At 43.3% G+C, this 19,136-nt stretch overlaps 1 protein-coding gene and 1 long non-coding RNA gene across 2 annotated transcripts in view; one reads left to right on the top strand and one right to left on the bottom strand.

Annotated features, from left to right (window-relative positions):
- Nucleotides 1–1,318: 1,318 nt before the first annotated feature.
- chd3 (chromodomain helicase DNA binding protein 3) overlaps nt 1,319–19,136 on the bottom strand; it is a 36,310-nt gene continuing 18,492 nt past the window's right edge. The window contains exons 23-40 of the mRNA XM_072376781.1: nt 18,857–19,088; nt 18,581–18,765; nt 16,806–16,983; nt 16,542–16,628; nt 16,106–16,191; nt 15,505–15,638; nt 15,271–15,415; nt 13,714–13,876; nt 13,432–13,589; nt 12,665–12,875; nt 12,478–12,573; nt 12,246–12,374; nt 11,196–11,304; nt 9,048–9,180; nt 6,697–6,892; nt 5,789–5,952; nt 5,356–5,482; nt 1,319–1,676 (exon numbers count right to left, since the gene is read on the bottom strand). Coding sequence (XP_072232882.1) covers nt 1,405–1,676; nt 5,356–5,482; nt 5,789–5,952; nt 6,697–6,892; nt 9,048–9,180; nt 11,196–11,304; nt 12,246–12,374; nt 12,478–12,573; nt 12,665–12,875; nt 13,432–13,589; nt 13,714–13,876; nt 15,271–15,415; nt 15,505–15,638; nt 16,106–16,191; nt 16,542–16,628; nt 16,806–16,983; nt 18,581–18,765; nt 18,857–19,088 — 2,805 coding nt within the window. The 3' untranslated portion in view covers nt 1,319–1,404. The remainder of the gene's footprint in view (nt 1,677–5,355; nt 5,483–5,788; nt 5,953–6,696; nt 6,893–9,047; nt 9,181–11,195; nt 11,305–12,245; nt 12,375–12,477; nt 12,574–12,664; nt 12,876–13,431; nt 13,590–13,713; nt 13,877–15,270; nt 15,416–15,504; nt 15,639–16,105; nt 16,192–16,541; nt 16,629–16,805; nt 16,984–18,580; nt 18,766–18,856; nt 19,089–19,136) is intronic.
- On the top strand, nt 6,761–18,967 carry LOC140282201 (uncharacterized). Its single transcript, XR_011909821.1, has 5 exons — nt 6,761–6,841; nt 15,286–15,440; nt 15,534–15,731; nt 18,621–18,789; nt 18,879–18,967. It is a non-coding gene; the product is annotated as an uncharacterized lncRNA (long non-coding RNA).

Genomic DNA, 19,136 nt, shown 5'->3' with positions numbered 1-19,136 from the left:
TCCTCATTGCAGGCCACACCACTACCTTCCAACTTTCTTTTTAACTTAAAAAGGATCATACAACCCACACGAGTTTGGACAGAGCAGCTGATAATTCATTTTGTTCCAACCAGAAACCCCTCAGAAGGGTTCATCCTGCCTCTCCACTCCAGGATGTCACGCTGATGTACAGCTTTACTGCGCACACTCCGAGCTGGAAAAACCGTGACACAGTCCAGAGTGTTTTATTTTCTCTGGGATCGGGGGACATTTTCCACCACGTGGAATCCATCACGCTGTCACAATAAAGAAGCTCGAGGAACAAAAATGGCCCTTTAAGCTTCAAAGCATGTCTGCCTTTTTCTTTCAGAGACAGATTACAGTCTTTATCTTTGAGGAAGAGCTGCTCATAAATAACGCTTTTTGTTGTGATGAAGTTTAAAACCCCTTCAAGTGACTGCTCCCTTCAAAAAAAGGTGCAACAGTAAGTAATATTTTACCACATGTAACATATTTCAATGGAAGTCCATCAGATTAGGTTGGAATTGTGCTGATTGTAGGATAAAGGCGAGTTTTTTTAAATTTGCTTCTATGCTTGGTTGGACTCAGGAATGCTATGGCAAGACGGTCTATGGGGAAAAGTGTTTTAAACTTAGAAAACTCTTTTTCTTCTTCTTTCTTTCCTTTTTCTGCCAGACGATCCGAGTCCAGTCCGTCCTGTTTTGAGTTTGGAATTCATCTGCCTGTACTTGGCACATGAACTGAGCTCTTTGCAGGTTTTCAGGTTGTGTGTGAGGTCCAAAGTGTGTGTATATACATATATATATGTGTGCGTGAAAGAGAGTTGGAGGAGTGGAGGACTGTGGAGGAATGAGGGAGTACAGGTCAGACTGAGGGGACAGGCTTGTTCAGTCAGTCGGCGGATGAGGAATTGATCCGGGGGGAAATCTTTTTGGCTTGGAGGAAGAAACAAATAAAGAAGTCTCAAGAAATCTCTGTGAGGAGGTATGAAAAAAAAAAAAAAATCTTCCTTTGCAGCATTTTTCTTCCATTACACCTACATACCTGAATTTCTAAAAGAAAAACCTGTGATTGCATTAACATACAGTCTTTTCTGTCTTCTCTCCAGGCCAGTTGGAGTTTCTATTTTTTCAGTAGCACCTTTTCACCCCTCCTTCTTCTTTTGGATCCGCTCTCCCTGCAGTTGATTGCTTGTTTTCATTTGTGGGTCAAAGAGCCGCCATTGCTTTTTCATTTCACATTTCATGACCTCTGCTCTTTTCCCCCCTGTTTGCCTCCCATCTCGTTAGCTTTTCCTGTCCCTTTATATTCCTCCATGTGCTCCGTTCTTCGGTCCTTTGGAGCGCCCTCTCATGCGTTCAGCTTTTTGTCTCTCTTTTTTAAAATGGTCTCTCCCTGCCTCCCTCAGGGCTTCTTTGGTCGGCCGTTGCGCGGCAGGTTCTCCACCGTGTTGCTGAGCCGGTACTTGACGATGATGCTGTGCACTGTGGACTTGGGCATCCTCAGCTCCTGCCCGATGGCCCCCTCTGACTTGCCATCCTTCCAGAGGTCCACCACTCGCTGCCGCTGCACCACATCGTGCTCCTTGGTCTTCTGGCAAAGCCCGGCGGCGGTTGGCCCCCCGGCGGCTCCACCAGCAGCTCCCCCGGTGGCCCCAGCAGCGGCAACGGCGGCTTCTGTGGGGGCAGACAAGCGGCAGACTGTAGTGGAGGCTTGGAGAGGGGGAGCAGGATAATGTGACACTTTACTGGTCCCCGTAGGGATTTCTCTTTTAGTAGGTCTCCCTCCTCTGCGGGGAGGTCAGAGGTCAGAGAGAGCTACTGGAGCTGGTGGGAGGGGATCAGCAGGGCAGGTGCTTGCAGACATGAGGAACTCATGTGCTCCACTTCATCTCTTTAACTCTACCCCCCTAAAAGATGACATTTAGGCTAGAATGTGGAACTCCTTTTAGCGCAGATGTGTGGCTTCCTGATGGCAGGAAGATAACTCCAGATAATGCTGATATATAACAGTGTGGGAGAGAGCACAAAACAATCCTTCATTTGGTGAAAAAGTCCACAGAATACAGCTCAAGCAGAACATGTGTAGTCAAGGAAAGATGCATATTTTAGGACATTTTTCTGTGTACCCAAGTGTGGGATCTTCTCTCAGGAAGAGGCTTTTAATGGGAGGAAGCTAGGAGGTCGCAAAATCAGAGAATTGTTATTCTAACTCAGTCTATTCCCCCTGCTTGCTTTGCTCCCTTTTTATGTCTGAATCCAAAAAGGTTAGGAACCAGCGCGACCCCAATCAAGACCATAAATGCGGTCTCATTTTCTGCATGCTTGTGTCCTGCCAGAGCGCTCAGACTGCACGCCGCTGCACCCTAACCCTAACCCCGGCTCAGCAGCCGGCCGCGGGGCCCCCAGTGAGCAAAACCCACGGAGCAACACAGCTCACAAGCGGCTATTTCTGAACAGCCAGCGCGGGGCCCAGCCCTCCGCCAGTTCACAAGTCACAACACGACGTTTACACAACCAAGCTGCTGCGGTTTCTGTCCCTCTCAAAATACCTTGGGACAAAGTCCGAATGTTTTCTTGGCAAAGACAGACTCAGACAGGCTCAGCATAATGACATTTTCAGAGATAGGCCCTGGCTCTCTAAAATGCAATGCTTTTGACAGATGTCTCGGTCTACAATTACAAAAATCAAGATACACCGAGCGAGAGGCAGACGCAGGCTCGGAGGGGGCTGGCTGTTGTGGTTTTTAGGGCAAAGCTACTGGGGAATATCAGGTTTTACCAGTTATCTCTGCCACATCTCTGCTATCTGAACATCTCCGAACACGAATACACATGCGGGGCAGAGAGGGCGTCTGGAGAGCATATGTTGTTACCAAACTAATTATAAGAAAATAAATTCAGAAACTTGACTGTGAGCTTTGACAGAGTGCAGGCGAGGGGAGCAGGAAAAGAGCCCAAAACAAAATACTTTTATTTTACCATTTTAATTAAAAAGCTTTTAAGTCGATAAGTGATGAGAGCCCAAATCAAGACTTCTCAGGAGAAAAGAAACATGCTGCTCCAACAGAGTTGACTGCGCTCCAGACTGTGCTTTATTGTTGCACAATGTGTCATTAGATCCCATAACTGCTGAGCTGAGTGTTGAGGTTTTGAAGCTGAGCATGTTAAGAGATGAAAATGCCTTAATATAGCAGCGCTGCACGTTTGTGTTTGATTCTGGTAATGTCTATTTCAGGTGTCTATCTGGCAGCCACATCAGAAACTCTGCCACAGATGGTGTTTTTCCCCCAATATGGACTCCCTTCTAGACTTTTAGGTTTCACAACTTAAGCTGCACAAGGAGATGAAGTGTCTGTCCAAAGAGCTTAAAACAGTCCTGCTTTAGAAGACATCAGGTGGTTATTTATGCCGCACATTTCAATACAACGATGAAATTTAGCTCCTATATGATGCTGCTCAAGCAAAACTAAGAGGAGTGCATAAAAACGCTGACATTCACATATCCCAGAGACAGTCATTTTCATGAAGCCAGAGCATGTTTTTTCCATTCTCCTTGTTAAATGTTTTTCCACAACAACATAACCATACAAAGACAGAATTCCTCAGATTGTATCTTTAAAAATAGGAACGGTATTTTGGGCTGCTTTTGCCCATCAACAGTTCATGTTGCCAAATAATCAAATCTTGATCTCTGGCCAGATTTGGGCTTCTCCATCAGGCTGTTGAGGAGGTTCTGTGACTAACTTATGGCACAAAGACACCCCAAGAACTGTGAACGGGGAGACCAGCGGAGGTTTTCGGCTTATTTCCCTCCGTCTGAGCACCACCAGACATTATTCTGGTTTGTGATACAGTCATTTTAACCTTCTTAAACACAAAGTGAACCGGAGCTCATCACAGCGCCGCATGTTTGCGTGAAACACATTAAAATAAGAATCTGCAAAGTTTCTGCAGCACAGCCAAGACAAATCCGAGCTGCAGAAACCTGCCATTTCCCACAATGCATCTGAGCTTCTTCACGTCAGGAACCTCTTTCCATGCTTTCAAAACACCATGACCCCAGTTTGACAGACAGAGGCAACCTCGTCGATGTCACTATTGCCCTCTTTTGAACAGCAGAAATAGGGCACTGCTGTTAGAGCCAGTTTGGAGTCGGTCAAACTCGCCGACCCTCTGAGAACCGGTTAAACTTTTTTTTTCCCAGGCTGGAGAGCCGCCACAAAGCCATGTCATAAGGTCACCGTAAAAAAAACATTAAACCCGCACGGTTTGTCTCCAACTGTCTCATCTTAGACTCAGTTATTTAGTTTTTATGGAAAAGCCACCGATAAGAGACAACATTCAAGCCTCTGATGTGAACACTGAGTTCTAGATCTATTTAGATGTAGAGTAGAGGAAGAACAGGCAAAGAAGAGCAAAGCTGCCATTAGACGGTGTTTATCATGCAAACAGGGTTTCTTAAAGTCCAGGATGTGCCATCAAACATTAAACGGCACCTGCACATTACATGCAGCTGCAGCAATGCTTGTCCATGCCACTATGTCACAGACAGGGTGGCAAATGGAGGCTGGTTTCAGGAGGGAAAATTAGGTGAATAATCTCACTCTGCAGCTCTGACAACACGTTCAAACCGAGGCTCTGTTGTTATATCTTTGGAGAAAACATTTTAGTGGATCTGGCTCTTAATAATCCCACACTCAGTACCCCATGTCAGCCACTCTTGGTTCTACAACAGGTGGTGCTCTGGAACATATTTTTCCTTTCTGAAAGCCGTCTTTTGAACATAAAGCAATGGTTTAAGGCATTTCCTGTGTTTCTTTTTTTCAGATTTGATTAATAATAAGACATTACCCAACTAATTAGGCGAGTTATAATCACAACGAGCTGAGGTTCAGGAGTCAAACATGAAAATTAGTAGCACAGCCATATCTTTACTATTCTCCTTTATCATCAAGTAAGAAAAACAAGATTGAGCACAAACCTCTGTAAGTGTCGGATTAATGCACAACCTGCCCTAAATGAGCCAAATCTGCTGTTAGACAATCACTGTTTGCTGAGATATGATCAGTTCCTGCGCCTCAGGCAGGAACAGCGAGACTGCAATAATACCTCTGCAAAGACGCATAAATCTATCTTAAACATCAGTTTGCCAAGTGTCAAACAGATCAAACCATGTGGGGATTTTTTTCCGGTAAATTATCTTGAATACCATCATTGTCAAAGCCCTAATACCAGAAGAAGTTTTTTAATGTCTCAGTAATTGACTCATCTTTTCTTTTTTTCTCTCCTCTCGTGTCCACAAAGGTGCTTTTTCCACCCTCTTTACAGTGTCAGGGGAGCTTCAAACACTGACCTGATATGAAGGATCCGGGCGGCATCTGACTGTAGTTGGCCCCTCCCATGTGTAGGGCGCTCGGGGGTGCGGGGGTGAAAGGGGCTCCGTAGTTCTGAGGGGTGGCGTAGGGCCCTGGAGGTATGGGCTGGATGAAGAAAGAAAGGCTTTTCTTCAGAAGAGAGCGTGACTTTTTAAAGAAATGATGGACATAACAATAAATAGAATAAAATGAACCACCTCTGTGTTATGTAAGCTGACAAAGACGATGCTGACTAAGCAGTTGTGGAGGGAAGAAGCACACGTGGATGATAATATAAAGGGCTCTGTGTTTTCATTGGAAGTCCTCCAGCTATTATTTTTCCGCTGGCAGCTCCAGCAGGTTTCAGCTTGTGTGTGTGGCTGTTTGGATGTGTGTTAAGAGTGTGTGCGTGATCTCAAGCAGGCTGCTGACCGGGGGGGTGTGCGTCTCCGTGCCCTTGCTGGCCAGTCGGCTGAGGATGCTCCTCTCGGACATTTGCAGCCGCGCGGCGATGGGTGGGACTCTTGAGAGCGTGGCCGGTAGCCGAGTCACATCGGCCTTCATGTCGCTCAGCAGCTCCTCCAACTGGTTCAACACTGCGGTGACAATAAACAGCACAACTGACAGGAGGAAACGCCTTCTGTTTCACTTGTAATCCATCAATTATTCAACTGCATTGAAACGCTTTGCCACTTATTTCCGGTATTTTTGATAGCTGATATTTTCCCATTTTTAGTTGTTAATGTTAAAAACGACGCAGTCTGTAAGCTACAAACAGGCTGACTTGTATTGATACACTTGCTGCTTGCATATATCAAAGCACGTTCTTGATATTTTAATTATAACACAGTCCTCGATCTTTATCATCCGACCGCTGTCATCGCATTAATAACCAACCACAGACTCTCACTTGCAGCCAGAAAAAAATGCAACGTCCAGACATTAAAACCAAAAGCAAAGAGTGCGCTGTGTGTGCTATTCTTCTGAAAGTGCGATATAAACGTGGACAGCTTCGCTGGAGGAGCCAGCGGAGGAATGTGTGGAGCAATCACTTAACATCGTGAAAGCTTATCTGCTTGGCATTACTGAAGTTGGCTCCAGGCAGCGCGAGTAGGTCAATGCAGGAGGAAAGATTGCACAACAGATGGGTTGATGTGTATCTCTTTCATTGTTTGCTTGTGATTATCTGTCCGCCAGTGAAATCCATTTTCTCCATGCCTATATTTACTCTGTCAGGCTTCTCTGCTTGTGGTTTACATGCACAAAAGGTTGTTTCTACTTGAAATTTCTTTGTGCAACAGTAAACATTTCTGTCTTGGTGTCATCCTCTCACTGCTGACCTTTGTGCAGGACAGCGTTTGCGGGCTTGTTGCCTGCCAGCGACTCCTTGCTGAGGTGTTGGTGCGACTCCGCCAGGCACTCTACCTCCGCAAACCGCGCATTGAGCGCCATGGCCGGGTGACTCGGGTCCTGGGTCATGTTTAGGTAAGCCGCCCGCCGCAACTGCTCCTCTATCACCAGCGCCTGCTCCAGCAGCTGAAAGACAGGGTCAGGAGAAGGGCGGTAAGCGACAAGCTGTTTGTGTGCTGCGCTGGTCGAACACAGGGATGAACAGGGAGTAATTAGTAAAGATAACTGGGCACTAAAGGGCAACAATTTACTTTATTAGCAAGAATATGTTCTGTAGTTGTAAAGAAGTGATTTAAAACATGTTATTGATCCTGTTAGTAGCTTCTTATGGGGCTCAGAAACTACAGTTTTGTTAGGAAAAGGTGTGTAAAATACAGTGAAAACACACTTTTTATGCTTTGATACGGATGTCAGTTGTGCTCGATATTTCAGGCGTGATTTTACAGTAACTTCTCTATTTCTCTGTGCAATGCATTAAATGAGTACGTCTGCTAATGGTCAGTATGCTGACTTTTCCAGAGTGAACACACTATACGCTGACATTCCTGTCCTGATATAACACAGAAGGTCTGGTTGGAAAGTCTTCTGTTGCTCTGGAAAGTTCCTAAATGACTGAAATGAGCCAGATGTATCTGATTGGCGGTTCAGATTCTCTAAGCACTTCCTTTGTCATCTCCTTTAGCACATGAAACACTGGACCAACCTTTCTTCAAGGCACTTGATTACTTTCATCCAGTATTAGGTGCCATCTGAGATTCATGTTGAGTAAATGAACATGAAGACGGGAGGCTGAGTGCGAGCAGCCAGTGACAACATTACATTTAACTATTGTGGCTTTTAGCTTTACTTTTTAGAATCACTAGCCTTGAAAAAGTAATACTTTATGTCACATCTCATTATTATGACACATTTTCCATTAAGTAACGTGAGAAAAACACATTAAACAAAACTCCTTAAGCGCTTTTTGTGAAATATTGTCTTAACAGCTGCAGATCCACATCACAGCTGAGAGCAGGTGTGGTTAGATTCCCACTGCAGCACAATTATCTGTTCCTAAGTCCTTCTAAATTTCTCCACATCATCTTCCCATAACCTCGTTTTCCAAAAAGCTTAGGAAGGTTTTTTTCTTCCACTTGGGTATAATCACAAAGTGATAATACGTCTAATACATATAAATCACAAATCTGATAAGTTTAATGAATAAAGATCATGCAGAATAATTTAATTCTTCACTGCAAATCTAAACCGGAAAAATAGATAATGAGGCTTTTGAACAATATCTGTTGTATTGCATTTTGTACAAGCTAAGCTCCTCCTCTGCACAGCTGAATTCACTTGCTGGGAATCACAGGCTACAGCCGAAGCTACTGATTGCATAAGAATTTATTCAAGATCTGAATGAGGACAATGAACACGTGAAAAAGTCATATCCTAAGAGAATTCTCTTGTAATTAAATAACTACTTTAATTACTGCTGAAAAAAATATCTTAAAAAATAAATTTTTTACATCACACATTTAACAATTTAATTAAGAATCAATTTTCATCAACTTCTGTGATATTTCACAATAATAAGTCTTGGTAATACAACAATTTCCCCAGAATTTCACATTTTAACAGTGATTCAGTTGTGTGTCCAGGAAAAAGTTGCTGTTTCTAGTGAAAAGTTGCAAAAAGAAGCCGATATGTTACACAACCAATTGCAAATAAAGGATCCAAGGAGAATATTGGTGAGAAATTCCCTTATTTTGTGCCACCCTGTGCCTTGTTGATGTCTCTTTTGTACAAACTTGTAATAATTTAGCAAGACAGATAACAAGAAACGACGAGAGTGAGATACAGTAAATGAGGATGTTGAGGGAAGGATCTGAAACATGCGAGGCACTCAAAAACAGGATGAGAGCTCTTCCAGAAATGCAGCAGTCAGCACTACCATTCGGCTAATATGTGGGTCTTGGGGCATCTGTCATCGGATCAACGAACAAGTCAGGTGGTTGAGGATCCTGAACCTCAAGACTTTTTTTTTTAGCAACCGAAACCATCATTTCCATCCCACAAGAACAGATTGAAAAACTGTCAAGTATCTAAAGTTGTAAGAGCTGGTACCTTAAGATTTAACGAATAAATCCGTCTATCTATTTGGACAAAGTTTGTCTTTAGTCTTTTGTAAAGTGAAAAGCATTTTATAGACAAAAAGTACCAACTTTATATAAAGTTTAGCTTAGAAAACATTCGATTATATCTCTGGCACTGGAAGTAGAAGCAAAACATCTGTGCTTACCTTGAAGCGTCGAGCCAGAAATTTATTTTTCATCTCCAAGAAGTTGCCTTTATTCGATTGCGACTTGAAAGGCTCATTAACGATGGCAAACTGAGGATCATTCTGGATGTCCTGCCACCGAGCGTACCCATGTCTGGCACCGGGTCAAGAGTCATATAACTTTGAATCACAGATAGGGAAAAATTTTATTGAGTATGGTGTGTGAATACTGTCAAGTCAAACAATGGCAAAATGAGCAGCTGTCTCTTTAAGAACCCCCCCCCCCCTTCAAAGCCCACTTTCTTCTGATTGGCCAGCTTTTGGAAGCCTACTGAGGGGCAGCAGCAAGTCCTCTGGTGCTAAATTTAGTCCGAACCACGTATCGTACGAGTAAGACGCACTGACTTTACCAAACTGTTGTACGCAGTATGTGAAAAGTACCTGCAGTACGCATGTCGCAAACTTTATCCCATAATGCATTGCACTATTGACCCCAGCTGGTCGAGGCGGATGGCCACCCTTCCTGAGTCTGGTTCTGCCAGAGGTTTCTTCCTGTTAAAAGGGAGTCGTTCCTTTCCACAGTCGCCACAGGCACGCTCAGGACGGGAGATTGGACTGAAGACAAGTTTCGGTGCAATCTGTTGGTTTCCTTAGCTAGGATATTAATTTTTTGAATTGGCTCTATATGAATTAATTGGATTATGATTACAATGAATTGAATTCCAATTGGCTTGAATTGGACTATATTACTTAAGTGCCTTGAGATGACAATTGTTGTAATCTGGCACTTTATAAATAAAATTGAATTGAATTGAATTGCACTACAGCGGTCTCAAAACATTAAAATGGGTTCTGCATCGATATTTTGCTTATTTGTGTTTCCCGCTCCAACTTTTTCCAGGCGGGAAATTACCGTACAGCAGGTCATGCCAGAACATACCGTTTTTTCTAAATCAATAATTTTTTACAGCTGACTGACTAACAACACATCTGACAACTTTTTAGTTTTGTTTGAATTTTGTTTGACCCTCGGTTCTTCTTGCTCTTCTAAAGATGAACATTAAAAATTCCTTCTACGAGCATTAACAGCAGATGTCATGCTTCTGCTTTACTAAACCGGAAAGCGGGAAAAAAAAAGCATGCTATGAAATTAATCACTTATAAGGTTGCATAATAAGGTGCTAGTGATGAACTAACTGCAGTACATACTGTGTACTATCTAGTATGTGTAATATGTAGCAGGCGGTTTCCAAAACAGCCCTTGTGGGTACCTCCTGATCCACTAACTGATGTCAAAGTTCAAAAGAAAACTGCAAACTTACAACGTAGCATGATAGCTCACTCCTGATTGGAAATAGCTACTTCTCAAATCCACGAGTAATCATTAAAGCCAGACTTTTAAGCGTAATTTGAGAGGACACGGTACTAACATCTGCAGGAAGACAGATTATATCTACTTGCTTATTGAACTTGTAACGGGAAACAGGAAAATGTGAAAAACAGGAAAAAACTAATCTTGAACCGTCTTTTCGGGTAAAGGTGCTGCTAGCAGGTGGTTAGCCTAGCTTAAAGACTAGCATAAAAATAATTGGAAACAAGTTTAGACTGCCTTTATCTGAAGGTAACAGAATGAATCAAGTTCCCCTGAATCTAAATAAAAAGAGTGTTGTAATTTGTCAAATAAAAAGCATGATTGACAATTTGTTTCCTTTATAAGCCATTTCTGAACTTGACAAGCTAAGCTAGCTGTTTGTGCCTCCTTTCAGTCCTAATATTAAGCTAAGCAACAAACTGGGAGTAAATGTCAGTGCTTTTCCATAAATGTTATGCTGAAATATTTCTCTTCATACTAAATTTCATGGCAGCATTTATTTTCTTAGGCACAAAGTAGATTTCAGGCAGCGTCTGCTCTTCTTATGTCAGCCTAAACAGGCCTCAGCATTGGCTTGAAGAGTAAAACGAGTGTTATGTGAATACTGCAAGGCTTTAATTACCATAATAGAGAGAACAACATGAACTAAATGACCCACTATATCAGCCTCCAGCAGACACACTTTGCTGTTTACAGAGCTTTGGCTGGCCTGTTGACTTATTACGCTGGGCTTCTGCCGGCCCATAGAAAAATAAACACAGCAGGGTCAATGCTCGGGCAACTGCTGTCAAGGATACATCACGATTCCCGCCAGCAGCCAGAAGTCATGTCGGCGGTGCCAGATCTCGTTCATCTTCCCCGAGGAGATGGCAGCCCGCTCTTCATTCTGCCAAAGGGTGTGCAGCTCTGCGGGAAGAAGCAAAAAAAAATGTTAAAAGAGGCCGGTCTCAAAGTGCTTAGCTCGCTAAAACCTGGCAGCAGGTGTTTTCCAAAGCACACCCACAGCTTTTCTGGGTTAGTGATCAAGTTAAAGATAAATTTGTCTCACTGCTGCTTTTGTACAGAAGCACTGAAAGCAAGAGGAAAGCTTTATTTATTCATAAAAAATAGTACATTTTATGTTGTTTAGACTGCTTAGTGACCTTTTTGGTCAACCTATTAACTTATTTTCATCCTTACACCTTTCATTTGAAATCAGGGATTCTTTCAGAAAGGAAGCTAATCTTTTAAGTCCATAAATCAGAAAGGTAGGGGAGAAATATTTAAGTATAAAATATAACTGCACTGCTCCCATATGTTTAGATCTATAGATAGATTTAGTCATCCTTTTCTGTGACAGTTTTTCATCAGTCAGGGATCTTTTTTGGTGTCTTGTTGAAGTTTCAGAACAAAAGGGCAAAGGTTTTGCTAAATTTAAACTTCCAAAAGTTTCCAACCACAAGCTTCCTCTATATATTGATCATTGGATGCATGATGTTGCATTGCCTTCTGTGGTATTTCCCATAAAAGCTCATGCAACTCAGGACAAGTGTGACTTACTCACTGCAGAAGCCTTATTCGTGCTTCTCTTTTTTGACTGTGTTGTGTGCAAATGAGTTGAAGCCACACGAAATTAAACGCTTACGTAATTTGAAAGGGAAAAAAATGCAGTACGTACATGCAAGTTGAGATTTTGTTTTACGTTTTCACCGAAGATGAAAATTCTCTGTTACAGAGACTGCCTGAACTCTAATCTGTATCTGTCAAAACAAATCCCAGTTTATTTATTAAAGAGTTAAATCAGGGGCCTGAATGCTGCTTTGTGACAGCGCCTGGCGTCAAAATGCATCAGGTGGAGTCGAACGAACCTGTGAAGCCACCGTCTGCGATGTTAAACATGAAGCGCGGCCGCTCAGGAGGCTTCCCGTTGCCTTTGGGTGCCTCCTCTTTGGCTGCTTTGACTTCTTTCACAGCATCCTTTTCACCTTTGACCTCTTCTGTCATCGAGAGAGATAACTGTGGTGTGAATTTGTTTGAACACAGACGGCTTGTTCTTTTTAGAGCAGCAAACTGTCACGGGGCTAAAGGAAAGCTTCGCACCTCTCTTTACATCTGCTGCCTCGGTCTTCTCCTTGGCTTCCATCGCGTCTGTCGTACGCGTTTCCTCTCGCTTCTCCTCGCCAGTCTTCTCTCCGTCTGCAAATCAAACAGACGTAAGTCACATAGAGCTGTTTTATTTGTTTGTTCATTCATCGTTTGCTTGTCGAATTGACCTTCTTGTTTTTACCCGATTTCTCCTTTTTGACGTCTGCGTCTTGCTTAGATGTGTGTTTTGTCTCCTCTTTACTCTCCTCTTGCACTTTTTTGTCCTCCGTCGTGTCAGCCGAAGCATCGTCTTTTTCTTTCCTCTCATCCTCTTTCACGTCACTCTCATCTTTGCCTTCAGTGTTCTGGCCCGGTGATGCAGAGTGTGACGTTTCTTTTGTCGAGGACGACAGCTACAGAGAATAGGAAAACGTACTTTTTGTGAGTAAAACCTTGAAATATCGGGTTTTAAATCACTTTTACAGAACAGAGAAACTATACTGGTGGCGTCATAGTTTATTTGGTGCACATGTAGAGCTGTTCCTGTCAACCACATCAACAATTTTACATATTCAGGCCTTTTTAATATTGAAAAAACTAAGTTTTAAGTGACGTTATTGCTGTAGAAGCATTTTTCTGCTTTCTTATCCTACAGGCAGCTACTAATTTAGAATTATTTTCTCATTGTATGACAATAACAGTATAATTATGCTGAAAGCTTGCCATGCAATAACAATGTCATGTCTGATTTCCAGTGAAACTGTGAAAGTGAGCAGAAGCCAGTGGCTGCCTGACAGGAAGAGAAATAACTCGACTGCAGTGGGAATTCTTAAAGGAATAAAGTACATGTGATTCATATTAAGACGAATGCAAAAAGTGTGATTGAAGAGAGGGTTTAAGGCTTCAAAACTTTTAAAAAGAAGATATCTAATGCCTGGAACAGGTTGTTTTTTGAAGACTTGATCCCACCTCTTCAGCATCTCCAGTTTTGTTGCCATCCACGTCTTTCACCTCAACCTTCTCCTTCACTTTGTCTTTTTCCAGAGAGGCCTGAGCTTCCTCCTTGTCCTCCTCCTTCTCTCCCTCCTTCCCGTTCTTTTCTAGCTTCTCTAACGGAGCAGGGGTCGCTGCATGTGTTCATGAAAGTAAACACATAAGCACATTACAGTAGGTCAAATTCAACTACAGCTTTGCTAGCGCCCTTTACGTGGAGCGCCCCCTGCTGGACGTGCAGCATTTACTGTGGGTTACCTGGCTTAGAAGTGCATGGTGTGTTGTTATAGCTGGCTTCAGGGGTGGGCGTGGAGGTCTTCATGGCAGGAGAAGAGGCCCTGGAGGAGGATTTGTCTATGCTTAGCTCGGGCTTGAGCTCTGGAAGGCTCCACCGGCCGTTGATGTGCTCAAACTCTTGGACCTGAACACAGAACGAGAAACACTAAAATTTTAAAAGCTGGAAAAAAACAAACAAAAAAAAGCTTGGCACAGACTCCTTCTTCTTTTGCCACCTCTTTTAAACACACCGCCCACATGCCCCGTTTGCCTGGCAGATTTTCACACGTTCCCTCTGGCACAGAGAGCAGATCATGATGTCTGCAGGTTTAAACAGGTTGGACTTAAGAGTAGCTGCAAGATGTTTGGATGGAGCTGAATAAACTGACAAACTGAAAGTAACAGCAATCCAAACAGCTTTCAGGAAGGGGATTTAGACATTTTATCTAAGCCATCATTATCTCACAAAGCACAGCAAATGCACTGTTGATCTAACCACCCAATTCACTTTTAATCCTCATGATTTCACAACTCCAATTCCAAACTTTTAAAAGAGGGACGCCATGTAAAAAAAAACCCAGAATGCAATGATTTGCAAATCTAATCAACCTAAATTTTATTCACAGTCGGGCACAGAATTCGATGGCAGCAACACGCCTCATCTAACTAGTCAAAACTCATTCTTTATATCGCTTATAGCTGTTGTTTTGTTACTAATTCCAGTATAAATGCAGTTCATTTATGACTTTGCATAAGATAACAGAACTGTTTGAAATAGTTTAATGTATTTACTGACAGCTGGTGAGTTTTAATGTTGAATCAACAGCAACCAGCTGCTCACCTATAATTTCTCAGCTTGTTAAACCAACTAAATGTTGCTTGCTGCTGTGTGGGAAACTACTGAATCAGGCTGCGGTTGCACTCATTACTGTCTGAAAGTTTTCTCGTAACATCTGTATCGGTCGATATAGATGAACTATTCAGGGTCACTCTGAAGAGGCAAATTGTTCTTTATCGGCTTCTTCCATCTGGTGAAGTCACAGCAATGTTTCTTCTTGTTTTCTGCCTGAAAACGCTTCGCCTCCTCGTGTTTGTGCTTCTTAATGAGGTCGATTCACACGCCGCTGCCTGTTCTTCTTCTTGGTTCGTGTACCTCTCTCCTGAGAGAGCCAATCTGCTCTGATTGGTGGAGAATGTAAACGTGAAAGACGCCCGCGCTTTAAGCTCTTTAAGGTTTGCCAAACTAGGTGCCAGGTGGACATTATGCAGCTGTGTCACACAGTGATGTGGATAAGAGAAGGAAAAGCCTGGGGTTTATATGAGGCGTTTTCTTTGGGACACAACACAAAATCTTTGATACACAAGATACAACATACAGAATAAAAAGCATAACACAACCTTTTATAGTTTAAATTTGGTTTCAAACTAGCTGCTCAGTCCACACTTTGTATCCCAAAGAACTGAAATCTTACACCTGTTGTAACTCGCTTCTTTAACCTTTTGTCTTCATCTTCGTGAGGCCAACAGTGTTGCTCTGACCTTTTTCTTGACAAGCGACATGACACCAATACGGGTGAGGACCGGCTGGCGACATAAGCCCTCCCTCGGGACGCCGTCGGCGAACGTCTCGGCCCCGTCAGCGACCGGCTCGCACAGGTGACGCATAAAGAGTGACACGTAAGCTCTGGCAAAGAGGAGCACAGAGACAGGTGAACCCAGTGGAACAGGAGGAAGAAACACGCCTAACATGAGCTGTTCCAACTTTGAACTTACTTGAACTCTTTCTCACTTTTGCCCCTGAGGTCTCTAACAAGCCACTGAGAAGAGAAGGCATCCTGAGACGGCATCCCCCAACGCATCACGGCGTTCAGGAAAGCTTTGCGCTGGCGTGTGTTGAAACCCAGAACCTATAAAAGGAAAATGACAGCGGGTCGCTGATCAGGGAAATCAGAGAAACTGGCACTGTGAGCGGCCCAAGTCGTACCGATCTTCTTGAACGTGTGAGAAGATTATTATTATCAATTTAGCAAATCTTAAATCAAAACATTGTTTTCATCTTCCTGCAGACATCTGTGTGATTCTCAAACCTCCCAGAGTCTCCCTCAGAATGCTAGAATAAACTGGAACAACGCAGGCCATTATAATCACATCCACCATTATCAGGATGATTAATGAGCTTCGAAGGTTCAGAGTTCTTGGGAGATATAATTGCTTTGCTGCCAGCTCCTATTTAAGATAACATGTTTTTGGTTAGATTGTTAGAATAATATCCAGGAGGGCCAATTTTGCTTGAAAGAAAGGCAGACAGAGTTTAGCAATTTCACAACAGATAAGCTTACAGTTGAAGCAGGACGAGTTCCAGAGATGTACAGACCTCAAGGTTGCCTCCAACTCTGGCCAGAAGAGGAGGTAGAGGTTTATCCTTCTCGTTCCTGAGCTGCCGACGTGACTGCCTCCGACCTTTGAGCAGAAAGCAGAACAAAATAACAGTTCATAGAGGAATACTGGCTGTGTGCTGATCAAGATCAAGCTTTAGAGTTCCCTTAAATAGTATAGCAAGTAGACTTCAGCGGTGCATAATTAAAGCCTTTTCTTCATAACGTCTCTAGTAGGAGGTGGATGGAGGTTTGCAGTTTTTTGGCAGTCCAACCTGTGCAGCTCAGCCAGGAAACCGTAACGACTAAATCAACGTCAAACTTTAATTCAACACAGACCCCAGAGTGTGTTGGACAAACTTTCATCGTTCTCTGGCTGATCTGACTCATCTTTTTCTATCTTTTTCCCATTTTTTTCCTCCCATCTCTCTTTACCTTCTGGCCGATCATCAAAGTCTTCATCCTCCTCCTCGGAGCCCACAGAGTACTCGGACTGGTTATCTGAAATGTCAGCATTCCACTCTGAAAAAGCACACGGTGCCCTGTAAATAGGCCTGGCCCATTCACTTCCACTGTCATCACTCAATACAAGAGTTATGATATAAAGTCCTACTACAATACAACACAAAAGTTTTATGTTCATTCTTTGGATTTTACTTAAGCTTACTTGAGCCTCTCTGCTCCAAACCGGGTCCCTACCTTGATCTTCCTGTGCGGCGTCATTGTAGTTGACGGGCTTGCGGTTCCTCTTGCCTTTACCCAGTTTGCTCGCCAGATCCTCTTGTTGCTGCTCGTAGTGATGCCGCAGCAGCTTCTCCCAGTAATCTGGGTCCACGTTCTCCTCCTGTTTGATGATCTCGCGCTCGATCTCCTCGATCTGCAGCGTCAGGCGAGCACACAGGTTGGAAAAGATCGTGTGACTGAGCAGTGAGGACAGTGTAATGTTAAAGTGCAGCACGCTAATGTTGCTACGTGCTAATCAAACTCTTCTGTTGCAAGATGTCTCATTTCTGTTGAATCTGATTACAAACCCATTTCCATAACAGTTTGAATGCAGAGTACAAAGCCCAAATTGACCGGTTATTTTAGCACCCAAACTAAAAAAAGTGGGTCATTTGTAGAAAAGGTGGTTTAACGTGTTGCTGAAAGAAAACTGAGAAAAAGCCTGAGAGACCCTCTCCTCTTTACTCTGGATTCTGTTTTCATCAGAGTCCATCTTAAATCAGCCAAGGTGCCGAGGAGTTTCAGAGGCTGTAGCATCAAACTGTGTCTACACAGTAAGTATATTCCTAAACTCATGCTTTTATTCAAACTGCAGCGTTATTCATTCATTCATTCGTTCTTCATGCAGTGCAGCCTGACATCCATTCAGTGATGGTTTTCAGCCTTTTCCAGTACATACACAGACCTCTCTGGATTCTCACAATCCTCTGATGAGATCATTTACAGCAGAAACCCACAAATACTTTGCACTTTTATTATAATACTTTTAAATGACTGAACTACCCACACAGTCTTTCACAGAGAGGTAAACTTTGCCCCTGACAGACTCGGCCTTACTGGAATGATCTGTTTGAACCCAATCCTGCTGTGGACTTGTTGCCTCTCACTGTTCGGTGGAGCTGCTGTCGAGTGCAACCGAACTAAATGTTCAAACGAATAAAAGTTTGGCAAAACGTCACGACGAGTCCCGCACCGTGAGAACTGGCTCGCCGGTGAAATGATCTCCAAGCCTTGTACAGACTAAAGATTTAACAGAGCTAAAGATCAAGTGACATTTGACTGTATGGAGGAGTGAGAAAAATCTCCTTGACCCGCTGCAGGGTCCAGAGTTTTCACTCCAGCTGAATCAATTTGTCATCAAAACATTTGTTCTTTCTCTAACTTTCCAGGCCAAGAAGTCTTAACTTTTTGAGCAAGATGCCTCCAAATGACCACCAACAGCCTCATACCTCAGCCTCAGTAGACTGTGATACAAAATGAGAGCAGGAATTTCAGAGAAAACCCATCTGTTCTTATTTTATACACCAGAAACACACTGATGTGTGCCTGAAAGCCTCGCAGAGTTCACAGTTACAGTTCTTCCTTAAATAGCAGCAGTTTGAGACCAAATGTGGGTGAATATTTAGTCGCGGCTTCCAGTTATGATGTTAGAAAATGACTTTTCACTGCAACTCTTATGTGAAGAGAAGGTGTTTGATCTTACACAAGATAAAAAGAGGGGCAAACCTTTCATTTCTGAGATAACTAACATTTTCTGTCAGTGTAATGATGATTTACAAATTTCCACATGGTTTTATTTCTCTGCTCACATTAGCCCCACTTTCCTTCCTCTCTCCATCTTTCTCAAACAAAAAAAAAGAGAGCTTGTGACCTATATGCCTATATACCTGATGAGGTCAGTATAAATTATCAATAAAGTGCAGAAAAGTGACTAAAGGTTGGTTTATCTTCTGCCTCCCCCTGCGCCTCACCTTGTCCTCCTCTCGGACCATGTACCGGGCAACTTTAAAGGAGCTGAGGTACTCGTTCATGTTCTGGACGTCCGAGTCGTCCGTGGCGTCTTGGCTTCGGTCAAGCAGCCTCTCGATGGCGGTGCTGTCGTAATGGATGACGTTGCCTTCGTCCTCAACTTTATCCCCGGAATTGTTCTTCATACCTGCCAAGAGAGTTAAAATTGAGGGTATCTGACAGAATACATATTTCTCACAGATTGTGTAACTTCGACATCGAACTATAACCGCATTCACCTTCTCCTTCGTCCTTGAATAGCTCCTCCGTTCCAAACTTGAGGATATCATCCAGCTCCTGCTTGGTCATGGAGCCGGCCTTGGATCCCAGACCTGGCCGCACAACCAGGTGGGTCAGCATCATCTTCCTCTTGGCGACTTGGGTGATGCGTTCCTCCACGCTGGCTCGCGTCACAAAGCGGTAGATCATCACCTTGTTGGCCTGTCCAATGCGGTGAGCTCGACTGAATGCCTGAGGATGCAGAAAGGGACGGTTGGAGCTTTGATGCAAAACAAAAGT

The sequence above is a fragment of the Leuresthes tenuis genome, unplaced genomic scaffold, assembly GCF_036924035.1.
Source record: "Leuresthes tenuis unplaced genomic scaffold, fLeuTen1.0.hap1 SCAF_22, whole genome shotgun sequence".
NCBI lineage: Eukaryota > Metazoa > Chordata > Actinopteri > Atheriniformes > Atherinopsidae > Leuresthes > Leuresthes tenuis.
Note: the sequence above shows the minus strand (reverse complement) of the source record. Positions and strands in the feature narration are given on the sequence as shown.